Source organism: Monodelphis domestica, chromosome 6, assembly GCF_027887165.1.
Source record: "Monodelphis domestica isolate mMonDom1 chromosome 6, mMonDom1.pri, whole genome shotgun sequence".
Lineage (NCBI taxonomy): Eukaryota > Metazoa > Chordata > Mammalia > Didelphimorphia > Didelphidae > Monodelphis > Monodelphis domestica.
Window position 1 is genome coordinate 127,178,733 of NC_077232.1, and position 27,255 is coordinate 127,205,987.

At 35.4% G+C, this 27,255-nt stretch overlaps 2 protein-coding genes across 5 annotated transcripts in view; one reads left to right on the forward strand and one right to left on the reverse strand.

Annotated features, from left to right (window-relative positions):
* RFC1 (replication factor C subunit 1) overlaps nucleotides 1–10,986 on the reverse strand; it is a 168,344-nt gene extending 157,358 nt beyond the window's left edge. For 3 of the 4 annotated variants that reach the window (XR_008912856.1, XM_007496556.3, XM_007496555.3), the window contains exons 1-3: nucleotides 10,796–10,986; nucleotides 2,445–2,573; nucleotides 525–600 (exon numbers count right to left, since the gene is read on the reverse strand). Coding sequence is in view for 2 of the 4 variants with exons in the window: in XM_007496556.3 (XP_007496618.1) it covers nucleotides 525–600; nucleotides 2,445–2,573; nucleotides 10,796–10,798 (208 nt within the window). In the remaining 2 variants the exon portion in view is untranslated. Of the gene's footprint in view, nucleotides 1–524; nucleotides 601–2,444; nucleotides 2,574–3,251; nucleotides 3,298–10,795 lie in introns of all 4 variants that reach the window. The other variant, XM_056802538.1, reaches the window with a different exon arrangement.
* A 12,608-nt stretch (nucleotides 10,987–23,594) lies between these two features.
* KLB (klotho beta) overlaps nucleotides 23,595–27,255 on the forward strand; it is a 37,691-nt gene continuing 34,030 nt past the window's right edge. The window contains 2 exon segments of the mRNA XM_003341430.3: nucleotides 23,595–23,648; nucleotides 23,651–24,433. Coding sequence (XP_003341478.2) covers nucleotides 23,595–23,648; nucleotides 23,651–24,433 — 837 coding nt within the window.

Below are 27,255 nucleotides of genomic sequence, written 5' to 3' on the forward strand. Positions count from 1 at the left end.
CCTCTCAGGCTCTCTCTTAAAACCTCTTCTTTCTCTTGTCATCACTGGGTTATACCATATCTTGTCATATATTCTTTTATATGGCCTACAGCATACACCAATGTTAGACATGCTGAATTCACACAAATGCCTAAATTGCCTGAATGGGGCCTTCTAACATATCTATCAAAGTCCTAAAGAGTTATAAATTCTTTTGGTTTCTTTTGAATTTTAACCACTCAATCTAGATTTTCCATCACTTACCCAAAAGCAGCAAAAAAACCACCACTAATAGGCTCAACTATTATTTTAACATATAAAATATGTGAGCAAAAATCTAAGCTGTGTTGATAGCTTTTTAAAATCTTCTATAAAATACCAATGACTTCTATTACCTCATTTTTGCAAAATTATAGCTTTTATATTATTTTCATTTCAAAAATGAATAATGCTATATCTTTCAATGAAGCAAAAAGACTTTTATAACTAAATTTAAGTGACAAAGTAAAAACAATTAAATCTTGAATGTTCCTCAAAATAATTACCTGAATCATAGATAATTCTCTTTTTCTTGTTTGCACGCTTTTGTTTTACATCATCTTCTTTGGAAGAATTTTTCACCTACAATCAAACCAATCATTAGATATTTTTTAAATTCTTATTTTTCCTTCAAACCTATTTTTCTCCCTTGAACTAAGAATGGAGTGGCTTAGTGAAAATATAAGGTTAAGTGGGAGATGAAATAGAAAAGAGAAAGCAATATCACTAATTTTATTTCAAACATGCCAAACAGGAAGCTTATAATAGTAGTAACAGCTATATACTGTCAAGTGCTTTTTTTGAAACAAAAACAAAAAAAAAGGTAAGGGCAGAAGCAAGAACTAATAAGGAATCATTTGTCCTCTATTAGGCACTTCTTGTTTCCAAGAGTAATTATTTAAAATTGCAACTTCTTTATAATATCACTCTAGATTTTTACATTTCAATATTCAAAAAGATTCCATTTAAATTAGACTTAATTGTGAGCTCTTTGGGGGCAGCTGGGTAGCTCAGTGGATTGAGAGTCAGGCCTAGAGACGGGAGGTCCTGGGTTCAAATCTGACCTCAGACACTCCCCAGGCTGTGTGACCCTGGGCAAGTCACTTGATCCCCATTGCCTAGCCCTTACCACTCTTCTGCCTTGGAGCCAATACTCAGTATTGACTCCAAGATGGAAAGTAAGGGTTTAAAAAAAAAGAAAAAGAAAATCATAAACAAAGGCACATCAGCTATAAAGAACAAAAAGAAATTTAAGAGGACTTACTTAAAAGATATAATGGATTTTTTAAAAGTAGAACAATAGAAAAAACATACTGATTTCAGCAAGAAAAATAACAAACAGCAAAATTCATGGTAAATATGATGGATGTCAGTGATATCTTAATAAAGCCATTTGTTCTTTTTTTTTTTAAAACTAAAACCCTTACCTTCCACCTAAGAATTAATACTACATATTGGTTTCAAGGCAGAAGAGTGATAAGGGCTGGGCAACAGGTGTTAAGTGACTTGCCCAGAGTCACACAACTAGGAAGGGTCTGAGGCCAGATTTTAATCCAGAGCCTCCTTTCTCTAGGCCTGGCTCTCAACCCACTGAGCCACCCAGCTGCCCCCAAGTTATTTGTTCTGAAAACAATTATTTACAATTACTGTTTTTTACTCAACTATTTTTAGAGACTATTTTGGGGGAGTTGGTTTTTATTTCAGTATATAACTAGTTTTATGTGAGGAGAAATTCATTAATTTTTAAAAATTTCTTTAAAAAGCTCACATCAATTTACATGTTTTAATTAGAAGCATTTATCTTTTCTTGAACCTTAAGTAAATACTGTAAATAAATACTGCTGGGTGGCATAGTGCTAGGTCTGTAAATCAGGAGTTGCTATTTTTGTTATTCAATCATTTTTAATCATGTCCAACTCTTCATGACCCCAATTTGGGGTTTTCTTGGCAAAGAAATTTTTGCCATTTCCTTCTCCAGCTCATTTTACATATGAGGAAGCTGAGGCAAATAGTGTTAAATGATTTTGCCCAGGATCACACAGTTAATTAGTTTTTAAGGCCAGAATTTAAACTTGAGGTGAGTTTTCCTGAATCCAGGCCCAAAATTCTATTAACTGTGCAAACAGAGTTCAAATCCAGTTGCAAAACACTTGCTAGCTATGGGATACTGGGCAAGTCACATACTTCTGTATGCCTCATAATTTCCACATCTATAAAATAGGAATTATAATAATAGCATCTACCTCAAAGGATTGTTTTGAAGACAAAATAAGAGTCAGGCACTTAGCACAGTGCCTAGCACATAGTAAACAGGTATGTAAAAGTTAGCTACTATTATTAGTATAAAATTCATAATTAATCAAATTTGAGAAGTTAGTTTATTATTCATCTTTATATTAATCTAAAACATTATTTGGAAAACTGACCTTGATCTCCTTTGTTCCTTTTTTTGCTTTTAATGGTCCTTCAACAGTTTTTGTATTCTCATTCTTTTTCACTGTCTCATTAACATGTTTCTTTCCACTTGGAACGACCCCAAAGAATTTCCGGATATCCTAAAATTTTAAAAGACACTAATGATATAATTCTTCCAAACTCTAAGTGCACAAAATCCCAACTTCAAATATAACAAAAATATTTTAAGTGGTATTTACAGCATTAGTCTATTCTGTCACTGTATAATGGCCTAGATTGTAGCTGATGATAAAAAAAAAAAAACTTAGACAAATATAATTCCCAGAAGCTAAAATTTATGGCAATCCTCAGGATTTGGCAAAAATAGCTAAACAAAACATTTGCCAGGCCTAGCACAATTATGGCACAAGTAACCCAAAACACATTCTACAAAATCATCAATTTAGAGAAATCCAAACAATAAGAAAATATTAACCCTTCCTTAAAGAGACATATCTAATTTAGAAGATGAAACTCTTAACAATAAATATCTAGGACACCAGTAACCAAAAATATTAAAAATATTTTTCTACATAGAATCTTCTAAAATTTGAAGAAATTTTCCTTACTTCTTTAATAAAACATTCCTGTCATTTACCATTTACCACTGCATAATTCTTGATTAAAATGTAATTCCTAAACGAAATCCATGATCTAATTTGATTTGAATTGTATTGCATTAAAAATAATAAAGGACATAAAATGTACAAAGCACTATTAGGCAGTTCAAAAAATACTTTATCAAAGTAGCCTAGTTCAAATCCTGGCTCTTCAACTACCTTGGAAAAGTCACTTAATGTCTCTGGCTTCCTTCAGTTTTCTCATCTGTAAAATAAAAGGATTAGATGAGATGACCTCCAAGGTCCCTTAGAATTCTGGATCTATAACCTTAAGGTGTAAAAGAAATACAAAACACAGATAAAATAGTCACTGGCTTCAAGAAGCTACCAATCTGTTAGGGGGAATTAACTCTATTTATATTATAATTTATAATAAGTATATTTATGCTTCTCTCCATAAATTATTTCCAATCTTTCTGGATTTAAGTTACCTAATTTTGCTACTGTGACCCATGTATCATATACCTTCCTTATTGAAATCTCTAATGCATATGACAAGATAAGTCATTTTCTTCTAGTAGTAATTTCCAATCTACTTTTTTATTTCTTCCAAAATCCTTGAGCTCAGTGGCTCTAAACACAACTTAAGCACAATCCCTTAACACAATAAATCACTGAATTAAACAGATAAAAATTAAGTTATACTGCTATATAGTTATATGTTTCCCCCAGGGCAGCTAGGCCTTGAAGATGAGTGGTCCTCAGTTGACATCTGGCCTCAGATACTTCTTAGATGTGCCACCTTGGGCAAGTCACTTAATCCCCAATGCCTAGCCCTTACCCTTACCAGCCCTTCTGCCCTAGAATCAATACATAGTGATTCTAAGATTAGGTAAGAGTTATGGATTTTTTGTTTTTTTAAGTTTCCCTGGTAGTGTACCTACTAAGTCATCCAGCACACTTAAATTCAAAAGTTAACCTAATTAACTCTAAAGTACTTAGTCAAATAGCCATATGAATAACTCAGCTGTGAGAATTAATTTAAGTTACATAATGAGAGTGGTAAATAAATTAAGCAACAACCTGAACTGTATTTGGCACAGAACTAGATTTCAGGTGGCCAACCACTTCCTCCCACAGCTGTAAAGGAAATGCAAATTTCACATATTTCACTTCTGAGTTACCAAGCAACTTACATTTACCAAAAGTAAGGGTTTTTTAAGGAGAAAAAGAAAATTATTGCAGTTGGAAGAAACAATGTCAGTCAATTACATATAATCAGAATGTGCAACAAGGAGGAAGGAGTAAACAGCTCACACCTGAACCTTACTCACATCTAAAAAAGGGAAGAACACGAACACACATTTCGATATTGAACTACATTTCACTCAACAGGGAAACAGGAAGGTTAGGGGAAAAGGAAACCCAAGCAAAATACAAGCTCTAAATAAAAATGTACAAAAATAGTTATAGCTTTTTTTGAGGCGGTAAACAACGGGAATCTAAGGAGATGTTCATCAATTGGGAAATGGTTGATGAAGTTTCAGTATATAAACACGATGTGCTGTAAGAAATGAAGGAGATAGTTTCATAGACATCTAAGAAAACTTGTATGAAGTGATACGGAGAGAAGTGAACAGAACCAAGAGAATAATTCAGACTATGACAGCCATATTCTAAAGACAAGAACTTTGAAAGACTTAGGATTTCTGATCAATGTAATGCTCAATCACAATTCCAGAGAAGTAATGATGAAACATGCTACCCATCTCCTAAGAGGTGAAAGGCAGAGGGCAGCATGAGATTTAGATATGTAAAAATATATTAATATATCTGTTTTCTTTCAGATACATCCAATGAAGAAATAAGTTTTTCTTGATATAGTTTGGAAGGGGTTTTGTTTTTCTCTCACTCTCAACAGAAGAGTGGAGAGAGGCAGATTTTTGCTGTTGGTAATGTTTTTAATTTTTAAAAAGGTACAAACTTTTCAAACAGTCCTCATAAATAGATGCTTATCTCCCTCCAAAAGACACCTTCAAGACATTTCACCTAGCATATGGTATAGACACCACATACAGAGCTTTTGATACAGCTCTCCACTCTCTCTTACCTGAACTTCAAAGACTTCTCTCTCTCTTGGTTCTAGTCTCAGTCTCTTTTTCTGTCTCCTTTGCTAAATCTTAATCCATCTCCTACCTTATTCCCTGTATGGGCCTCTCTGCTCTTTTTATAAGCACTGGTTTGGAGATCCCATCAGGTTTTATTCAGCTATCATGAAATCTAAATGGATGACTCAAATCTATCTTATGCTCAGTCTTTCTCCTGAGCTAGTCACCTGGATATCTTCTCCTATATGCTTCAGGAGCTTAAGTACAAGAACAAGGATGGGGTTAGAAAAAGAGAATGGGTTCACATTCAATCTCTGCTCCTTACAATTCTTGTAATTTTTAGAAACTCATTGCCTCTCTGGTTCTTAAACTGTAAAATGAGGCCTTCTCCTCACACCTAGCAAATTGGCTAACATGACAGCTATGGAAAGTAATGAATGCTGGAGGGGATGAAGAAAAGTAGGGATATTAATGCATTACTGGTGGAGTTGTGAATTGATCCAACCATTCTGGAGGGCAATTTGGAACTATGCCCAAAGGGCGATAAAAGACTGTCTGCCCTTTGATCCAGCCATAGCACTGCTGGGTCTGTACCCCAAAGAGATAATAAGAAAAAAGACTTGTACAAGAATATTCATAGCTGCGCTCTTTGTAGTGGCCAAAAATTGGAAAATGAGGGGATGCCCTTCAATTGGGGAATGGCTGAACAAATTGTGGTATATTTTGTTGATAGAATACTATTGTGCTAAAAGGAATAATAAAGTGGAGGAATTCCATGGAGACTGGAACAACCTCCAGGAAGTGATGCAGAATGAGAGGAGCAGAACCAGGAAAACATTGTACACAGAGCCTGATACACTGTGGTACAATCGAAGATAATGGACTCCTTCACTAGGGACAATGCAATGTCCCAGAACAATCTGCAGGGATCTAAAAAATACTATCCACAAGCAGAGGATAAACTGTGGGAGTAAAAATACCTGTGAAAAGCAACTGCTTGACTACAGGGGTTGAGGGGAGATGATTGAGGAGAGACTCTAAATGAACACTCTAATGCAAATACCAACAACATGGAAATGGGTTCAAATCAAGAACACATGTGAAACCCAGTGGAATTGCGTGTCGGCTATGGGAGAAGTGGTGGGAGGGGGTGGGGGGAGGAAAAGAAAATTATCAGTTTCCAATGAATAATGTTTGTAAATGACCAAATAAAATGTTTAAAAAAAATGAGGCCTTCTATGATCTCTAAGGTATTTTCTCTAAGTCCCATCTATACACATATGATTAGTTCTCTGCCCCATATAAAGGTCAATAAACAAGAAGGGTACTCTGATGGTTCTTTTACCACTGCTGGAAGATTTTTAAAGTTATATTGCCTATCAAAGAAAGAGAAGTATAAGCAACTTATACTACCATGTTCATTTCTATTTAAAACATTTTCATACAAAAAAACCTTAGGAGTAACAAAGTGATGTCTAACATACTAGACTCTATAATTCTATTTTAAAAGCACCTATCGCATTTCTCCTTCATTTTTTAGGTAGTCAACAAAACCAAAAAACAAGGATAAGAAAAAGTTCATGCAAGACACCAAAATGTGAACTTTTCTCTTAAAACCCAAGAAAATACAAAGTTGTACCTACACTATCAATATGAAGTTATGAAACTGACCAATGTATGGCAATAAGATAATTTCTGGTCATTTCTAAGATCTAGTATAAGACAATCAATAAAAACAACAAATAAAAAATTGGTCAACGATGCCATTAGATTGAATTATTCCAGAGTTTCATTCACTGAAATAATTTTTCCTTTAAAAAGCGGGGGGGGGGGGGGGGGTGGGGGGGGCAGCTGGGTAGCTCAGTGGATTGAGAGTCAGGCCTAGAGACGGGAGGTCCTGGGTTTAAATCTGACCTAGGACACTTCCCAGATGCGTGACCCTGGGCAAGTCACTTGACCCCCATTGCCTAGCCCTTACCACTCTTCTGCCTTGGAGCCAATACTCAGTATTGACTCCAAGATGGAAGGTAAGGGTTTTAAGAAAAAATTAAAATTAAAATTAAAAAAATTTTTAAAAGCTCTCTGGGGACTTGTGTTTGATTAGTTGAAAACTGTGCAGTATTCAGATTTTTAACAACAATTAAATAGATGTTTTTTTAAAAATAGGTACTGACTTTCAAAATTTGACCCTCAGATTTTAGTCATAGGTTAGTCAAATCATTAAGTCCAGAAGAAAATCCAAACAATTTCTAAGGCTGGCTTTCTCTCGATCTTTTTTTGCTTTTTTGTACTGGAAAATATTTTAGAAAAATACAATGCAGACATGGATTGCTCCTTTTAATCACATCAGGATGACATGGGAGGAATTAAATATATATGCAACTGAAAAATCTTACTTAATAGACTAATTTACTACCACCCCTTTTAAATAAAGGAATAAATGATAAATAATAATAATAATAACTGAGCATCAGAAAAAAACAGTAGAAAAGAGCTTTAATATGAAATTTAAACCCTACATTAATCTATTCATTTAGTAAGTCTGCTAACATCATTGGAATCTACATCTATCAAACTCTCTCCTATTCTACATGCAACACAAAGCATCACTTGAGAAAGTAACCTTCAAAAGACAGTGATGATTACATAAATATAACAAAATATTAGTGTGCTATAAGAAATGATGAGTATGGGGGGCAGCTAGATAGCTCAGTGGATTGAGAGCCAGGTCTAGAGATGGAAGGTCCTGGGTTCAAATATGACCTAGGACACTTCCCAGATGCGTGACCATGGGCAGGTCACTTAACCCCCATTGTCTAGCCCTTACCACTCTTCTGCCTTGGAACCAATACACAGTATTGATTCCAATATGAAAGGAAAGGGTTTTATTAAATTAAAAAAAAAAAAGAAATGATGAGTATGACCAACATAGAGAAGGAAGACTTCTAGAAACTGAGGCAAAGAGAAATACACACTATCTGGAAAGCAATAAACACAATGTAAATAAAAAGAACATTAGAATGTGATCTCTCCTTGCTCACTGACAAAAAGATTCTTTTAATATCAAAATATTTATAGCTATGCTATCTGTCTTAGTAAAGAATTGGAAACAATAAATATGCCAAACAACTGAGGAATATATAACAAACTGATACATAAATGTAAAAGAATGAAAGAGCTGCAAAAACAAAAGATTTTTAAAAAAAAATTTTTAATATGACCACCTCAAGGGCAAGAACTGTTTTTGCCTCTCTTTGTATTTCTAGTCTTACGTAGCAGCAAATGGCAATAAGTAAATGCTTGTGGACTAAATAAAACCTAAGAAAAGGATAACCATGACCCCAAAGAAAGTTATGAAAAGACTCCCATTCTGTGCAAAGATTTGTGATTATGGATAACAGAACACTGAAATGATTTCAAATTTTCTTCCATATGTTGGCTAATTTTGCTGTATTGTTTTTTTCTCTTTAAAAGGAGAGGGAAAGGATATTTTGGATAATAAAAGTGATTTATCTCCCCTTCTGAGGATCATATTTTCTTTGTTCTTGAAGAAACACGACCATTTTTAATACTTCAGGATAATGTCACTAAAAACAAATGAAATGACAGTCTTTTCTGCAATTTAGGCAGAAACCATGGAAATCTAAAAGATAAGCAAAATAATCAAGTATAAATATTAATATAACAAATAATTGAAATATGATAAATATATAATATGGTATATAAAACTTAGAACACTCTAAAATAGGAGCACTGACTAAAAAAAGAAATGAGGGGCTGCTAGGTGGCTCAGTGGATAGGGCCAGGCCCTATCCACTTTGAGAGGGGTTCAAATCTAGCCTTTGATACTTCCTAGATGAGTGACCCTGGGCAAGTCACTTAACCCCAGTTGCCTAACCTGTACCATTCTTCTGCCTTGAAACCAACAGTGAATCTAAGGCAAAAAATAGGGTGTTGTGGGTTTTTTAATACTTTTTAAAAAATTTTTAAACAAGGGGTATTTAAAAAGTATCAACAAAATTTACTTTTAAAGTGCTGATCATTTAATAGTATCCATCCATTCTTCCAAAAGAAATTCAATGTAATGCATGAAGCTTCTCACCCTAGAAAATGTTTTTATAAATCATTCCTTCATAGGGGCAGCTGGGTAGCTCAGGGGATTGAGAGCCAGGCCAAGAGATGGGAGATCCTGGGTTCAAATATGGCCTCAGACACTTCCTAGCTGTGTGACACTGGGCAAGTCACTTAACCCCATAACCTAGCCCTTACCTCTCTTCTGCCTTGGAACCAATACACAGTAGTGATTCCAAGATGGAAGAAAAGTGTTTAAAAAAAAATTATTCCTTCACCTCAGAAAAAAATGGCATGTTGGAAAATGAGCCCTGTTGTTACCAAATGAACAATACCCATGATGATATTAGGTAGTTTTTTACTTTGGGGAGTTTTATAAGTTCATTTAATAAATAAATATTCCCATAGCTAGGAAATACAACACATTACTCTTTTCTGAGTAAGTAATGTGATAAGTATTTCAACACTACATTTAACTGACTTATAAATTAATATTTTCTTAAGCATGATGTCAAGCTCCAAAGGAGATACAGTGGAAGGAAAACTGGACTCAGGGTCAGAAGACCTGAGTTCAAGTTAAAATGCAAGTTCTGCTACTCACTATCTCAAATATTGGGGGGGGTGGGGGTGGCCTGAAGCAAACATTTAGCCAATTTCTCTATGCCTTAGTGCCTCTTCTCTAAAAATGGTCAAAATCATCCCTGTAGCTCCTACCAGCTCTAAATCTATGAGCCTGCATAATGAAAAAGAATGTCTGTCAAATTTGTTTCTTGTAACCACTGTACAATATATTGAATTTCTACCCACTTCTAATTTTCTTTTCCAAGAAAACGTATGTCATCAATTTGATTCTTCTAAGATCAACCAAGTAGTTCTTCCACAAAAGTAAACCATAAAGTCAGAACCTCCCTCCTTCCCAAGAAGCTACTCTACCATGGAACTCACACGATTTTCTTTTGGCTCGAAGGCACACACGACAAACGGGGGGGAGGGGGGTGGGGAGTGGTGGGGGTGGGGGTATTGTCATCGTCATTTTACAAATAAGGCAGCTAAACCGGGGAAAAGCGATGTGACTTGCCCCAGTCACCCCAATAGTTCAAGTGTGTCCGTGGTAGAAATTTGAACTCACATCCTATATACCCAATTCCAAGTGCATCGCCACCTAGCTGCCTAAATGGAGTCTTCATCCTTTCACCTGGGCCAAGGTGTAAAATGCAGCGAGCGCTTAGTGTAGAATCACTCTCCCCCAACAGAAGCTGGAACCCGAAAACGAAATCCTCCCCCCAGCAAAAACACAAATTTCTCTTCCCACCTCACCACCCCAGGTGGTTTTAGATAACTAAACTCCCTCCCGACAGCACCAGAGAGGCACCCCCAAATTTCGCTCCTCTTCCCGCCCGACTGGGGGTCGGCAGGCCTTAGAGAAGGACCCTGCGCTGGGGGTCCACAGTCGTTCCCCCCGCCAGCAGCTCCTCTGCCCTAGGCCCTCCCAGATTTCGTCACTGGCATCCTAGCCCGCCTCTGCCCCCCAGCCCCAAACCAGCTGCCAGTCCCGGAGCTGGAGGCGGAAGCCCTGCTGCTCACCATGACTGTCCGGGAGCAGGCAGCAGGGGACACGGAGGCAGGGAGACAGGCCCGCAGCGGAGGGAAGCCGTTAGCGAGATTCGGACTCCATTCGCGCCAACAAGATCTCCCGCGAAATAGGGGCAGGGGCGGCGGCGCCCAATGATGACGTAGGGCGCTTGCGTTCCCACAACCAGGGTGAGGTCGCGAGATTATCCACAAACTCTTCTGCGCAAGTACGCTGAGTTGTAGGGGTAGGATGAAATGATTCGACCCTGTCTTAAAGGAGCTTACATTCGAATAATACCATCTAGAAATTATATACGTGGCTCTTAGATAGTTAGTAGATAGAGTGCCAGACCTGGATTCCAGAAGACTTGAGTTCAAATGCAGCCTCGGGCATTTATTAGTTGTGTGACCCTAGGCAAATCAGTTAACCCTGTTTGCCTCAGTTTCCCTATCTGTAAAATGATCTGTAGAAGGAAATGGTAAACCATTTCAGTATCTTTGCCCCCCCCCAAAAAAAAAGACAAAACCTCAACAACAACAAAGACGGAAAATAATCTCAAGCAACAAACATTTATTAAGAGTTTACTGTTTACCAGACAATGCTAAGAGACAGGGTAAAGAAAGGTACAAGACAGTCCCTGCCCTAAAAAATCTTACATTCTACTGGGAGAAACAGCATGTAAACATATCAGTTCTAAGATAAGATCAGGGTTTTTAAAAATTATTATTATTACCATAGAAGGTGTATATAGTGCAAATGGAAAGTCATCTCGGGCAACAAAGCTGAGCTTTGGGAATACAAAGAAAGACAACAGTCCCTGACCTCAAAGAGTTCAGAGTCTAAAGAGGGAGACAACATACAAACAACTATATACAAACAAGATATAGAGAGGATAAGTTGGAGATAATTTCAAAGAGAAGGAATTGGCAGAAGAGACTGGGAAAATCTTACAGAAGGTGCAGCTTTAGGTAGAACTTCTAGGAAGCCAGAGAAAACAAAAGCTGGAGAAGAGGAAAGAGGATTCCAAGCATGAGGACCAATCATTGAAAATCCACAGACATTGGTGCATTACTAGAGGTGTTTCAAATCAGTACAATCATTTTAGAAAGCAATTTGGAATTCTGCAAATAAAATGACTAAAATATTCATAACATTTGAGAATTCATTACTAGTTTATATCTACAGGTAGCACTGGATAGAGCACTGAATCTAGAGTCAAGGATACTGAAGATCCAAATGATTTCTCAGATATTTCAGTCTATCAATCAAGATTTTTTAAATGCCTACTATGTACAAAGCACTATACTAAGTGCTGGGAATACACAAAGAGTCCCAGTCCTCAAGGAACTCAGAATTTAATGGGAGAGATAATATATTAAGGAAACTATATATAGGGTAAACAGAAAATATTTATGGGAAGATGCTAGCAGTATGACCCTAGACAAGTCACTTCATCTGTTTGCCTGTTTCCTCAGCTGTAAAATGATCCTAATGATAGCACTTACCTTGCAGGATTGTTATGAGAATCAAATGAGATAATATTTGTAAAAACTCTTCGTGTAGTGTCAGGCACATAGTAGGAGCCATATAAATAAATTCTTATTTCCATTCCCCTTTCCAAGGAGGTTATTGGTAAGAAGAAAGGCTTATCACAAAATTTTATATTGTTGTTCAATCATATCCAACTCTTTAGGAATTCATTTGGAGTTTTCTTCTCAAAGAAGTGGAACAGTTTGCCATTCCTTCTCCAGTTCATTTTACAGATGAAGAAACCAAGGCAAACAGGACTAGGCAACTGACTCAGGATTCCACAGCTAGTGTCTGTGGCTTAATTTGAATTCAGATCTTCCAGACTCTAGGCTGAGAATTTGATCCACTAGACCACCTGTCTTCGCCCCAAATTTTATAGAAGCATCTTTTTCTGATAGCAAAGAATTGAAAATAAAGTCAATGCACATCAGTTGGGGGATTGTTAAATAAATTGTGGTACATTCATATGTTCAAAAAGTATTGTGGTGTAAGAAATGACAAATGGGAGGAATACAGAGAAAAAGGAGAAAGATCTTTATGAACTAATGTAGAGTGAAATATGTAGAGTCAGGAAAACAATGCAGAAAAAACTCAGCAAAAGTTAACAAAAAAAAAGAACCACCAAAAAAATCAAAAAGTAATGTTGAAAAATTATCAATTATGGCTCAGAAAAAGAATTAGAAGAGCATATTAATTCACAGGATTATGCTATAACCAGATCCTCTAAAAAGCTGATTGTTAAATCTTCAAAGTGAACATTTACACTTCAGAAAAACAAACTAGCAAACACTACAAATCTGGGTTTCATTTTATTGGTTGTCTTAAGAAAATGATAGAGAAAATATTAACAGTGCAGATTAAACTCAAAAGTGTATAGTTAATGGAGCTATCTTTTAAACATTTATCAGTACACTCCTGTTACCTATCCCTTGGCAGCAAAAGGAGGTCCACAAGTGTTTTACATTTACATTTTCATAATTTCTCAGTGTATTCAACAGATATACTGGAGGTTTTTTTCCCTCTTTCTTTTATTTTTGTCTTTAAAAAAATTATTTGTCATAAGGGATGGCTCATCTGGGGGGGAGTGAAAGAAAGATACTGATGAGATGGCCCTCTTCATCTCAAGTCTAAACTATTGGCATAGCTTGCTAGGGTATCTGCTTCTAGTCTCTCCACATCCCAATCCATTCTCCATTCAGTCACCAAAGTAATTTTCCTAAAACACAGGTCTGACTGCCCCTGCCCCCTACTCAGTAAACTCCAGTGGCTCCCTATTACCTCCAAGATTAAATATAAAATCCTCTGGTATTCAAAGCCTTTCATAACCTAACCCCCTCCTACCTTTCCAATCTTTGTAAACTTTACTTTGATCCAAAGACAAAGGCCTTCTTGTTGTTCTATGAACAAGATATTCCATCTCTGCTCCCAGCATTTTTTCTGGCTGTCCTCCACATATGGAAGACATGAAATGCTCTCCTTCCTCATCCCCACCTCCTGGCTTCCTTTAAGGCCCAACTAAAATCTCATCTTCTTCTCGAAGCATTTCCCAATACCTTTTAATCCTAATACTTCCCTCTTTTTAATTGTTTCCTATTTATCCTGTATGCCACATATTTGTACATATTTATTTACTTGTTGTCTTTCCCATAAGAGTGTGACTTTAAGGGCAGGGATTTTGGTCTTTTGTCTCTTTTTTGTATTTCCAGCATAGCACAACAATACCTGACACATGGTAGGTGTCAAAAATAAATATTTATTGACTGGGGACTTTATAGTCTTTTCCCTAAAGCAGTAAAGTATTATTCTAAATGTAAGGTTTAAAATATTTTGGAGAAATTTTTAGGATAAGAAACTTGTTAACTCCCTGAATCAAGAAAGTGAACTGTTTGGAGAAGATGCAATAAAGATGCCTGCAGAAACCACACACTGCATCAAAAGATCCAGAATGAACTTTGGGATGTAGTGAATTGAACTGAAGGAGGTTGAACGTATTTACTCTGAGTGTATATACTCTTATGCCAAAGGGGATTACCCCCTAATTGGCTTTTTGTCAATGCTCCCTACCAACCATTGGTTTTGCTCTCTTTCTCTTTAATTTCTCTCTTATCCCCAAATTATTATAATTTCCCCTTAGAAAGTACAATATTGTGTGCACCTTTAGTAAGAGATCTTTAGAGCTATAAACTGGTTATATGTAATGATTCATTGGGGAGATTAATTGGGGAAGGAAGGCTAGACATGTAAATCTGGGAGATTCCAACATGCTTGCCTCCCAGTGGAATCACAGGGGGGATTGTGTGGATAGAATTTGCTCTCCAAGACTCTCTTACCCAGCATCCCATTTGCATGCTTATGGTGTGTGAACTGCATGAATATATGGAGGATAAAGTTTTGGTGTGATTCCTCCCTGCTCTCTCTTCTTCCCTGAACGCCACTGTAGAAGCTGGCTGACAGCCAGGCAGGAGAATCTACAAACATGGTCATACTTAAATTAGAATATTAGGCTTTAAACTTTTTATTTTGTCTACTTCAAGTGATTATTGATAAACTTTATGAAAAATAAGAACTTGGACTTATTGATCTAAATTTAAATCTTACTGTTCCTAGCCCCAAGGGCTATCACAGTTCTTTGTGCTTCAGACCCTCATCTGGGACTGCTAGAAAAGTTCTTAAGAAATTGGGGGAGATTTTATTTTTAATTGCTTTTCTTTCACCTCAGCAGTCATTCTGGATTTAGTCCATTTTAAAAATCTGATTAAGAACATTCTGTTCAGTTTCTTTCAATTTACATCACATAAATCACCTTGGAAACTAATGGAAGGAATTAATGCCCTTTGTCCAACTTTCTACACCAAAATTGCTACTCCCTTTATCAGAAGCAGAATTTGAACTCTAGGCTGAAGCCAGTTCTGTATCCACCCTTCAGTAAAATCTTTTATGTTATTTTAAGACAAACATCCTGGATAACATATAACAACTACTTCATATACACTTTGTATTCAAGATTTTACTGAGGAGACTTTATGTTCCAGGACTCAATGAAATTATTTTGCACTTACTTGTGAAAATGCAGGTGCAGAATCTTGCCTTCAATAGGAAATTTTAAAAAATGTTTAAATAGTAATAATCCCTTTTCCATAAAATATACAGAAAAAAGAAAAGTATTTTTGAAATACTTTTGAAATAACTAAAATCTGTGTCAAATGATTAGAACACAACACATTAAAACTGAACTCTGATTTCCCTTTAGTAGTGGTTCAGTTAGTTCAGTTAGGCAAATTAACTGAAATGAGCAATGTAAATTCTTTGTATATAAATATCTCTGCCTCAGGAAAATTATCTGTTTAATAAAGATAAAACTTACCCATAACCACTTGAAGTTCTCTGACCTTTCAAAATAGGTCACATTTACAAAATTTAAACATTCAAAAATGGAATTAACTAAGAATTCATTTTCATTTTGAAATTTTCATTCTGCAACAATAATTGTTAACTTCCTGCCCTCTAGATAAATATTAGCATGTCTGATTTATCTGTTTATTGGAATAATTTTCCGTATAGAAAAGAGTTGATTACCAAGCTTGTCCTTTTCTTTATGTGGTAACTGCAGATCCAGACCAACAACAGTGACCATATAATCTATTTATGCACAAAAAGAATCATTAAGTCACAATCTATCAGTATTAGAGTGGATGCATTGTACTTTAGGAAATTAAGGACTAATTATGTAATTTATCTTAATGCTGAATTGAAGTCCAAATAATCATCTTAATGTGATTATATATGAGTAATCTGGATATGTATAAACTTGCCTGATAGTTGACTTCTTATATTATAGAAATGGATGGGGGACAGCTGGGTGGCTCAGTGGATTGAAAGACAGACCTAAGATGGGAGGTCCTAGGTTCAAATCTGGCCTCAGACACTTCCCAGCTGTGTGACCCTGGGCAAGTCACTTAACCCCCATTGCCTAGCCCTTACCATTCTTCTGCCTTGGAACCAATACCCAGTATGAATTCTAACATGGAAGGTAAGGGTTTAAAAAAAAAAAAGGTACTCAATCTCCTTGCAAATGAAAGTTAGAAAGTTTTCCCACATACAATCGTGATTTTTACTTGGAAGGTAGTATTTTCACAAATATCATGTAAACATGTAGAACACTAAGATTTAACCAAAAGTACATAATTTTAAATGTCAGTATATTCATTTGTTTTGAATTTTATTTTTGGTACCAAACCCATGTTTCATCAATATATTGACATTCCTATGCAAAAACTCTGTCTACCACTGAAGATTGGCCTCTCATCTCTAATTTAGAGTTTTAGAAACCCAATTGGGACACAGAGAAATTTATTGATTTTCCAATGAATAAAACAAAGTAGCATACCAAGGGCAGAATGTTTTTTTAACATTAAAAAAAGGTTTTTTTCCATGGTTACATGATTCTTGTTGTCTCTCTCCCTGCTCCAGGAGTTGACAAAGCAATTCCATTGGATTATACATATATTATCCCTCAACACCTATTTCCATATTATTCATTTTTGTATTAGAATAATCTGTTAAAAACCAAAATCCCAAATCACATACCCATATAAACAAACAATAAATCATGTTTTTCTTCTGTGTTTCTGCTCCCACAGTTCTTTCTCTGGATGTGGATAGCATTCTTTCTCATAAGTCCCTCAGCATGGTCCTGGATCACTGCATTGCTACTTGTAGAAAAATCTATTACATTTGATGGTCCCACCATGTTTCAGGTACTGAGGACGATGTTGTCCTGGTTCTGCATATTTCACTCTGCAATAGTTCATGGAGGTCTTTCCAGTTTCAAGGGCAGAATTTGAAAAGAGGTCTGCATGACTCCAGAGCCAAATCTCTATGGAACACACAGTGCTGCCTCACTACCTATCAAGATACACCTGTATGATGCGTCACATACTGGAGCTCAAGTTGTGCCCCCTAAAAGAGTCAGTGGAAGGTTTCAGAAGACAGGTGGAGACTGGAGCCTTCGTAATTCCAATGAACATTTTGTGGCATTAGGTGACATGAACAAGGTAACCCACCCTACTAAAAGGGAGCAGAAGATTTTCTCCAAGTTTTTAAAATCTGCTACTAGGTCAAGAAGGTTACATAGGGACAATGTTAGGACATGGAGAGTCACTAAGACTACTGAGTCATGAAGTAAAAAGGTTTGAATATCCCATTTACAATTTATGCCACATTGCAAAGGAAAACAATTTTTTTTTAACCCTTACTTTCCATCTTAGAATCCATACTGTGTAGTGGTTCCAAGGCAGAAAGAGTGGTAAGGGCTAGTCAATGGGGGTGAAGTGACTTGCCCAGGGTCACACAGTTAAGTCGTGTCCTCTCTCTAGACCTGCCTATCAATCCACTGAGCTACTTAGCTGCCCCCAAGGAAAACAATTTTGAAAGATTTAAGAACTGAGTTCAATACAATGACCTATCATGACTCCAGAGGACTGATGAGGTGCTATCAACCTCCTGAAAAAGAGATGGTGGACTCCATTTCAGAATGAAACATGTTGTAATCATTTTCACATAAAACCAATGTGGGAATATTTAACTTGAACATATATACATATTTCTTACAAAGGACTTTTTTCTTTTTTTTTTTTGTAATGGAAGAAGAGGGATTTTCAAAAGGAGAAAGAAATAGTTAAAAGGTTGTCCTCCAGAAAAAGGAAAGAAAGGATTGCTACACTTTTTTTTTTTTGTGATTTGAAAATTTTTATTTAATTAATTAATTTAGAAGATTTCTCCATGGTTACATGATTCGTGTTCTTTCCCTCCCCTCCTCAAACCCCACTCCTGTAGCCAATGAGCTATTCCACTGGGCTTTACATGTGTCATTGCATTGATACATTTTTTAAAAAATATATACAGAAAAGAACAGAAGGAAACACAGATAAGCAAGAAAGTTTTGGAAGCTAGGTTTTCTTTTTTTGATAGGCTTGCTATATTAGTAGATGAAAGGAAGGCTTCAAATATAGGTTAGCTAAATTTTAGCAAAGCTTTTGATAAAGTATCTCATGGCATTCTTGTAAAGAAGATAGAGAGATATGGATTAGGTGATAATATAATCAGATGATTTGAAAACTGGTTGGATGACCAGATTCAAAGAATAATTGTTAATGTTTCAAATGCCAGTGTGGCAGGAGTTCTACATCGGAGGACCTGAGGGATCTCTGTTTGACCTTATGCTGTTGAGATTTTTATCAATGATTTTTGTAAAGGCAGAAATGGGATGTTCTTAAAACTTCCAGTTGATTCAAAGTTGGGAGGGATAGCTACACAGTGGATGATAGAGTCAGGTACCCAAAAGATCTCGAAAGGTGGGCCAAATCTAAGATGAAATCCAATAGGAATAAGTGTAAAGTATTGTACTTGAGTACAAAAAAGTCCAATTCACAAGGATAAGATAGGCAAGGTATAAGATGGAAGAGACATAAAAAGATATAAATTGATATTTTAAAAAGGTAAAGGTTTAAAAAAATAAAAGGTCCTGGAGTTTTAGTGTACCACAAGAACAATATAATTCAACAGAAACAATATAACTCAACAGAAACAGGAATAGCAACATGATAGCGCCACCATATTCTGCCCTTCTCTAGGCACCAAGATATAAGGGCAACTGATCATCCGAATAGTTTCCATTGGAAGGAATGCAATCGATGCAGTAGAATCCATGCCACTTGGGAGATTAGTAGAAGAAATTGGGCTTGGGTAGGTAGGAGAAGAGAAGATACAGAGGGGACACAATTGTTACCTTTCAATATTTGGAGGGCATCATGTGAAAGGGGGCCTAAATTTGTTCTGTTTGGCCTCAAAGGAAACCAGGAACAACAGGTGAAAATAGTAGAGGAAGATTTAGTCTTCACGTTGGGAAAAAACTTCAAAACAACTAGAGCTGCCCAAAAGTGAGCTGGGCTTCCTAGAAAAGAGGTAGGTTACCTTTCCTTGCAAGTCTTCAGGCAAAGGCTGGGGAACCTTTTGTCAAATGTTATATGTTATATTTTATTTGTTATAGGTGGTGTTCCTATATATATGTTATATTTAAATGTTATATGTTATAGGTGGGATTCCTTTTGGGAATAAATTGAACTAAATAGTTACTGAGGGGCCCTCCCTCTCTCAAATTCTTTCTTTTTTCTCAAATTCTATAATTTTGTCATTCTAATTAAAGAAAAAGGCAAACTATATAGGCATAATACAGATTTATGCTCTTATTTATAATCCCCTTTTTCTCTTTTTTGTAGCATATGAAAGTGTTCAACTTATTTGGCATTTGTTAAATTTAGAATTTTAAAAATCAAGTACAAATAAAATCACTGCTAAAAAAGAATGTAATCAGGGGACAGCTAGATGGCTTAGTAGACTGAGAGCCAGAGCTAGAAGTTGGAGGCCCTAGGTTCAAGAAGTGACCCTGGGTAAGACATTTAATTCCCATTGCCTAGCCCTTAACGATCATTTACCTTGGAACCAATAGATGGTATTGATTCTAAGACAGAACTTAAGAGTTTAAAAAAATGAAATTGTACTGTTATTTGAAAATGTCAATGTAACAAATTCTGCCTAGAACCTAGAGGCAGCTGTCACTCAGTGGTTAGAGCAGTGGGACTGAAGTTCAGGAAGACTTGAGTTCAAATCCAGCCTCAAATGCTTCCTAGCTGTGTGACTCTGGGAGTGGGACATGACTGAATGACTAAACAACAACAAAATCTATAACTTTTCTCTCCATCTCAATCAAATTTGACAAATAAGTATTTTAAGTTTCCATAAAAACCTCATGAATTTTCTCTTCACATAGATTTTTAATAGACTAAAGTTGTTGTGTTCTTCAGTTGTCTTAGTTGTGTTTGACTCTTCCATGTCCCCATTTGGGGTTTTCTTGGCAAAGATACTGGAGTGTTTTGCCATTTCCTCATCCAGCTCATTATAGCTAAAGAACCTGAAGCAAACAGTGACTTGTCAAGGGTCACATGGGCTCTTATAATATAGCAGACTCTTAATAAATGTTTGTTGTTATTGTTATTATCATCATGATTTCAGTTGTGCAGTTAAAGTATTGGGTTGATTTTCACAAATACAAAAAGTATATTTATTATCTTAATATTATCATTTAAGCTACAAATTGAACTATAGAAAAGGCCAGCCGATCTCATTGCAAAGCGAGTATAGTAGAATACCCCTAATCGTGCATTACAAAACTTAGTCCTTGGTTCCATGCACCCATATAAAAAAAATTTAAGCATGTTAAAAAAAAATCATTACAATTCAGTAGAGTAAAAACCCATTCAATTGCAGCCCTAGAATTATAGTCCAAAAGGGATAAAATTGTGGTTTTGTGAAATTCAATAAGTCTTAATTGAAAATGACTGTCCTTCCCTGAAATTCATATCTTCTCCATAGCTGTTCTCTGGTTGAAGTGCTAATGATCAATAAAAATGTCCAAGAAATTAGACTTAAAAAGATGTAAGGGAGTCAATAAACTGAATATATTTTAATAATTGAGAGTTAATTGTTACCAAATTTTAACAAGTATCTTTCTCTTCTGCTAGGAAGTGGCATCTCATATGTAGATATAAAGAACATTTAAAATATTAATGTTATTAATAGAGCAAAATGTCTAGCATTTTCAAATGGTCCTAATAGAATCCCTGAGTGAATTGATAATTATTATAACTACAAAGTCATTCAGGGAACAATGGAATGAGACTGGAAAAATTTCAAATTCTGCCTGTTTTACTATCAACTCACTTGATAAGATTTGGCAATTTGCCTAATTTCTCTCCAGTATTTTTCTGTCATTATAATGACAGTGACATTACTGTAATCTTCCCTAAAGGAATATGAAAAAGATATGTAGGGAAAGGGATGAGCATTTATTAAGTGCTTACTATGTGCCAGGTTCTGTGCTAAGAGCTTTACAAATATTATCTCATTTGACCATGATTTAACACCCTGGAAGGTAGGTGCCAATTTCCCTATTTTAGACTGAGGCAGTCTAAAGTTTTGAGGAAACTGAGGCAGAGAGAGGCTAAGTGACTTGCCCAGGATCACACAGCTATAGGAAATGGGTCTTGATCGATGGCACATGTTAAGCCCAGTGGAATTGTGCATCAGATATGGGAGGGGGATGGAGGAAGGGGAGGGAAGGAACATGGAACCATGGAAAATTATTCTAAATCATCTAATTAAATAAAATTTTTAAAAAATAATAAAATAAAAACCAGGATCACACAGCTAGTATGTGTGAGATTTGAAATCAGATCTTTCTGACTCCATACCTGGTGCTCTGAGCCACCTAGCTGGCTAAAGAACATTTCTCATCTTTTGAGATCCAAGGATAGAATTGTGGTGTAGACAGAACATTGCAGCTAAAGTCAATAGAATTGGGTTTGACTTCCAATTCTGCCACTTAATAGCTGTGTGATACTGGGTTCATCACCACCTCGTTAGGCTTCAATTTCTTCATCTGTAAAATAAGGGAGCTAGACTAGATCACTTCTAAGGTTTCTCCTATGATCCTATGACTGAAGAGACAATTATTAATATAATGTACACAGCACTTTTTTGGTAAAGATATTTTATTTTACCAATTACATAATTTTCCATATAAGTTTTCTGAAGTTATATGATCCAAATTGTCTTCCTCCCTTTTGTCCCTCCCCCATCCTGAGGATGGTAAGCAATTTGATCTGGGTTTTATATGGATTTCCATGCAAAACATATTTCCATATTATTCCTCTTTGTTAGAGAAATATCATATAAAACCAAAACCCCAAATAAAGTGAAAAAGCGTATGCTTTCATCTACATTCCCACTCCAACAGCTCTTTCTCTGGAGGTGGATAGCATTCTTTGTACCTCAGAATTGTCCCAGATCATTGTATTGCTGATAATAGCTGTCTTTCACATTTGATCATTCCACAAAATTGCTGTTCCTGTGTACAATGTTCTTCTGGTTCTGTTTACTTCACTCTGCTTCAGTTCACATAGGTCTTTCCAGCTTTCTCACTCCTTCCTGCACAATAATATAACATCACCATCATATACCATAATTTGTTCAGCCATTTTCCAATTGATGGAAATTTAATTTCCCTTAATTTCCAATTCTTTGCCCCCACAAAAATGGTTACTATAAATATTTTTGTACAGGTAGATCCTTCCCCTATCCCCTCCTTTTTATTTCTTTAGGATATAGACCTAATAGTGGTACTACTGGATCAAAGGGTATGCACTGTTTTATAGCCCTTTGGGCATACTTCCAAATTTGGGCACAGTACTGCTATGGATATTTTCTGCTCATTTTGCACTTCTTATATACTGCCTTATATTTTTAGTTATCCTTTCCTTTGCCTATGTCTTATCTCTTCAATTGTATTGTAAGCTTCTTGAAGGCAGAGAATTTTATACTAATTGAGTACATTCCCATAGAGACAGAAATCCTCACTATTTGTTGATTTATTGAGAGTAGAACAGGTGAATTGAGAGTTAATGCTAACTTTGCCCTTATTTATCCTTCTTTAGTCAACTGTCTTGGATAAAGCTCTCTTTCATAAATTATGCTATTTTTTATAAATATTCAGGCACATTCATTACAAGGCAGTTGCTTTATTCTTTCTAGTAGCTTCATATTTATCAGATTTCTAAATATATAACTAGTAAATAACTTTACATTTCATCCACATATTATCTGAATAAATCAATGTGATGCTAGTTCCTTAGCAATTTTCTATTTCCTTTATTTTTTCCACATAAAGCCAGAAATGTTTTAATGATGAAATATTAGCCAACAGCAAATAGGTATTGAGAAATTGTTAATGGCATTTTCCCTAGTATTTGTATCTGATATTAAGACTTGATTTTCCAAAAGATAAAATTCTAAAATCATTTAACCCAAAAACCATAAATGTGGAAAATGTATATACTTTCTTCAAAACTGGTAAGACAATTTTTTAATCATGTCAGTTTGAAAGCTTGAGCAGAATACATCTGCCTTTTTCTTCATCATCATTACATTGTTTCTCTAACCCCAAATTAAACATACAATAATCAATAGTAATATTTTATATTTTAACATTTTCCCAGAATAAAAGAAAACTAGATTTCTTAGTTACTGTAAGAAGGCTACCTCCCTCAAATTACATTGCTCTATGTAGCCCATCCTAGGTCTCACAGTTCAAGCTAATCATTGACAGACCTTTACAATCACAAGCTTTTGCTGAAGCTTTGATAACAGTCCAGCAGTTAGTGGCAAATGAAGGCAGACTGTGCAGCAAGATCTCCAGGGAATGGATGGATTTTCTTCAGCAGCAATGACAGAAAACTGACTTTAAAAATACACACTATAAGAAAACAATGTTTATCCAAGAACTGAAAGGCTTTGCCATCCTCTGGGCGTTTTTCTTCACAGGAGCTGTTACTGGATTCCCAGGAGAAGGACAATTATTATGGAAGAAAGATCATAATTTTAATCCTATGAATGAAACTCAAATGTTTCTATATGATACCTTTCCAAAAAACTTTTCCTGGGGTGTAGGGACTGGAGCATTTCAAGTGGAAGGAAGTTGGAAAAAAGATGGTAAGGGACCCTCAATATGGGATCACTTCATCAGCACACATCTTAAAGATGTCAACAGCACAGATGATTCCAGTGACAGTTACACTTTTCTGGAGAAAGACTTATCTGCACTGGAGTTTTTGGGAGTTTCTTTTTATCAGTTTTCAATTTCCTGGCCAAGGCTCTTTCCAGATGGGATAGTAACAATTGCCAATGAGAAAGGACTCCAATACTATAATGCTCTCCTCGACAGTCTTGTACACAGAAACATTAAGCCTGTAGTTACTTTATACCACTGGGACTTGCCTCTAGTATTACAAGAAAAATATGGGGGGTGGAAAAATGAGACCATAATAAATATTTTCAACGACTATGCAACTTACTGTTTCCAGACATTTGGGAACCGTGTTAAATACTGGATTACAATACACAACCCGTATCTAGTTGCCTGGCATGGCTATCGCACAGGTATGCATGCACCAGGAGAGAAAGGGAACACAGCAGCTGTTTATGCTGTGGGACACAACCTGATCAAGGTACAGTACAGCTGATTTCATGTTAGAGCTTTAGAATTTTTAAGAATGTACTCGCAAAATGGAATAGAGAATATGAACTAGGAAAAGGGGAATTTTATATTTGTTTTTGCTGCCATTACCCATTGCAAATAATTTTTAGAATTACCCTCCGTCTATTTTCAGCCTTTTTCAATGGTAGTGTATCTTAAATTTAATTTCTTAATCCTATTCATTTCCTTAAATGTGTCACTTAGCTATGTTTTGAAGGAAAAAAACTATATACATAGTTATAGGTGATAGTAGTACAAATGTCTGTCTTCATCTGCAGAATCACTGCAAAGATTATACAATGTTTATTCCTGAAAAGAATCCTTTCTTGCCAGAGGCCCAGCCACTTCAGAATTTTGTTAGAATAAAAATGCCTAAAAATCTAAAGTTAATCACTTCTTTTTTAAGGTTGGTGATGCTTAGCTTCAATAATTTGTAAAATGCCAAATGCAGACACTAAAACTGTCATTTCTAATTTTCCTTGCTTTTAGTTGCATGGGAGAAAAAATTTAGTTTCACTAACTGGACTATACAAATTAAAGTTAGTACAGTTAAAATGGAGAAGGTTATGAGGGAAGGCTATTTTGGAATATTATCATCTTAAATCAATGAAAACATCAAAAGCTACATAGGATGTTTAAATGTATTTCAAAGGAAAGTACATTTAAAAAATTAAATTATTACAATGCTAATGAGAAAATGTTAAACAAAAGTGAGAATGTAGTTATTATTTCCATATAATAGCCACAAAATTAGACATGAAAAAATTGTGTAAGGAAATAAAGAAAAGAGGATCCAAAATTTCCAGTGGCAAAAAAATAAAAAAATTTAGTTTCACATTTAATCTGCCAATAGCTAGGGGAAAAAATGTTTAAAGTTTTGCATTGATTACTGCTCAGGCATCAATTATGTAGGAACATCTGGAACATTTGATAATGAAGTAAAAAAAACTGATCAGTAATAAAATGGCATAATTTAGTAATAGATATTATTAAAATTCTCTTATAATAATCAAGCATTTAATAATTGCCTATTGTGTAAGTTGTAAAATGGTTAAGAATATCAAAATATAATTTCCTTTCTAGTTTTTCAATACATAGAACTATCTGATAACTTCACTAACCTTACTTATACTTTCCTGGATATTCTTTAATTATTTATGCATACTAAAATTTCTAGGCATACCTACTTATATGGATAGTAGATTATTCTATGATTTCAAAAACCTTCTCATGGGTATCATCAGCTTTGCATAAAAAAGGACTGTTATATATCTCTATACCTATACATTTCACATACCTAGATATATGTAAATATGATTTAATAAAATTTAATTTTAAAAGAGAATACATTTAACAGAAAAGGCTAACCCTTTCATAGCTAAGTTTAGACACTTAATAGGGAATATATTCTAGACCATTAAAATTCCTATTTCCTTTAAAGCTTTTTAAAAGTCTGAAATTTAAGAATCTATTTTAAAAACAACCATGACTCTCATAATATTCCTTATATCTCTTTATAAATCCTAAATAATAAAACTTAGTTGAATGTAATTTAGAGATTATAAGCTATAAATTCTGAGTCAATTAAAATTGTATCATGAAACATACTGTCCTACTAAGTGACTGACTACACCAAAGAGAAATAGAGTGAAAGCTTAATGATTTCACAACCTGAAATGCCATGGGGACTTGACATCAAGGCCTCCTGGTTGTCTTAGTTTTCTGTAGCCCCCTTACCTGAGGGCTTATTGTAGAATGGTAGATTTTTGACACAAAAAAATAAAAGTTTGATTTCTCGTGGTGAAATAGGTGATTCCTTCCTTAATGCTCCAATTTTTGGCCTGGTATTATTTAGCCCCATTTAGGAGACTATAGTATGTAATTCAAGAAAAATTTTTTAAATTAAAGCCTAGGACTTCAAAATTATCTCTCCAACCCAGCTGATAAAAAAAAAAGTAATGCTCAATAAGAAGGGGAATAGCACTCAAAACCAAACCCCAGACTATCCTACTTGAGACTGTCTCTGTTTCTTTAATATACCTGCAATCCTGGGCTGTTGGAATAGTAGACACCTAGTCTTCACTACTACTACTTCTTACTTGAGCTATTTCTTTATATATGTATCAAGCAAGGCTTATATACTAGTCAGACAGGGCTAGGGATCAATTATCCCTAAGTTAAAGTATTTTAGATAACATTTCTAGGCTCTATAAGCTCAACAATGCCATACTTTGATAATGATGAACTGTGATTTTATCAACGTGGGTATTTCTTCCAGTAGTGTAGACTGCAATCCAACCACATCCTGTTGTCCTAATTGACTCTTGCCTCTATCTTCCTGTAAATTCTCCACTGGTATCCTCCCAGTGTGCAAAGAGCCTCCTTCTAGATTTCTTGACATTAAATAGATGACATCATTTGTTCAACTGTTTCTCAATTGATGGGCACCTGCTTTGTGTTCATTTTTCTGCCCCCACAAAAAGAATTTATATAAATAAATATTTTTGTGCATATGAATCTTTCTTCTTCAGCCCCAAACCTTTTTCAGCTTCCAATATGTTGTTTTCTTCTATTGAAATGTATGCTCCTTGAGGTCAGGGATTGTCTTTCTGCTTGCATTTGTTCAGAACGTGGGACAGTCTCCTGGCACATGTTAAGTGTTAATACATGTTTGTTGACTGACTGAGAATGTAACCTATGCAGGACAACGAATGTTCACTGATTATGTCTCCTTTCATCTTGGTTGCTAGTGAAATTCTTTAATGGAAAATTCAGTCTTTGTCTCAGGTAAAC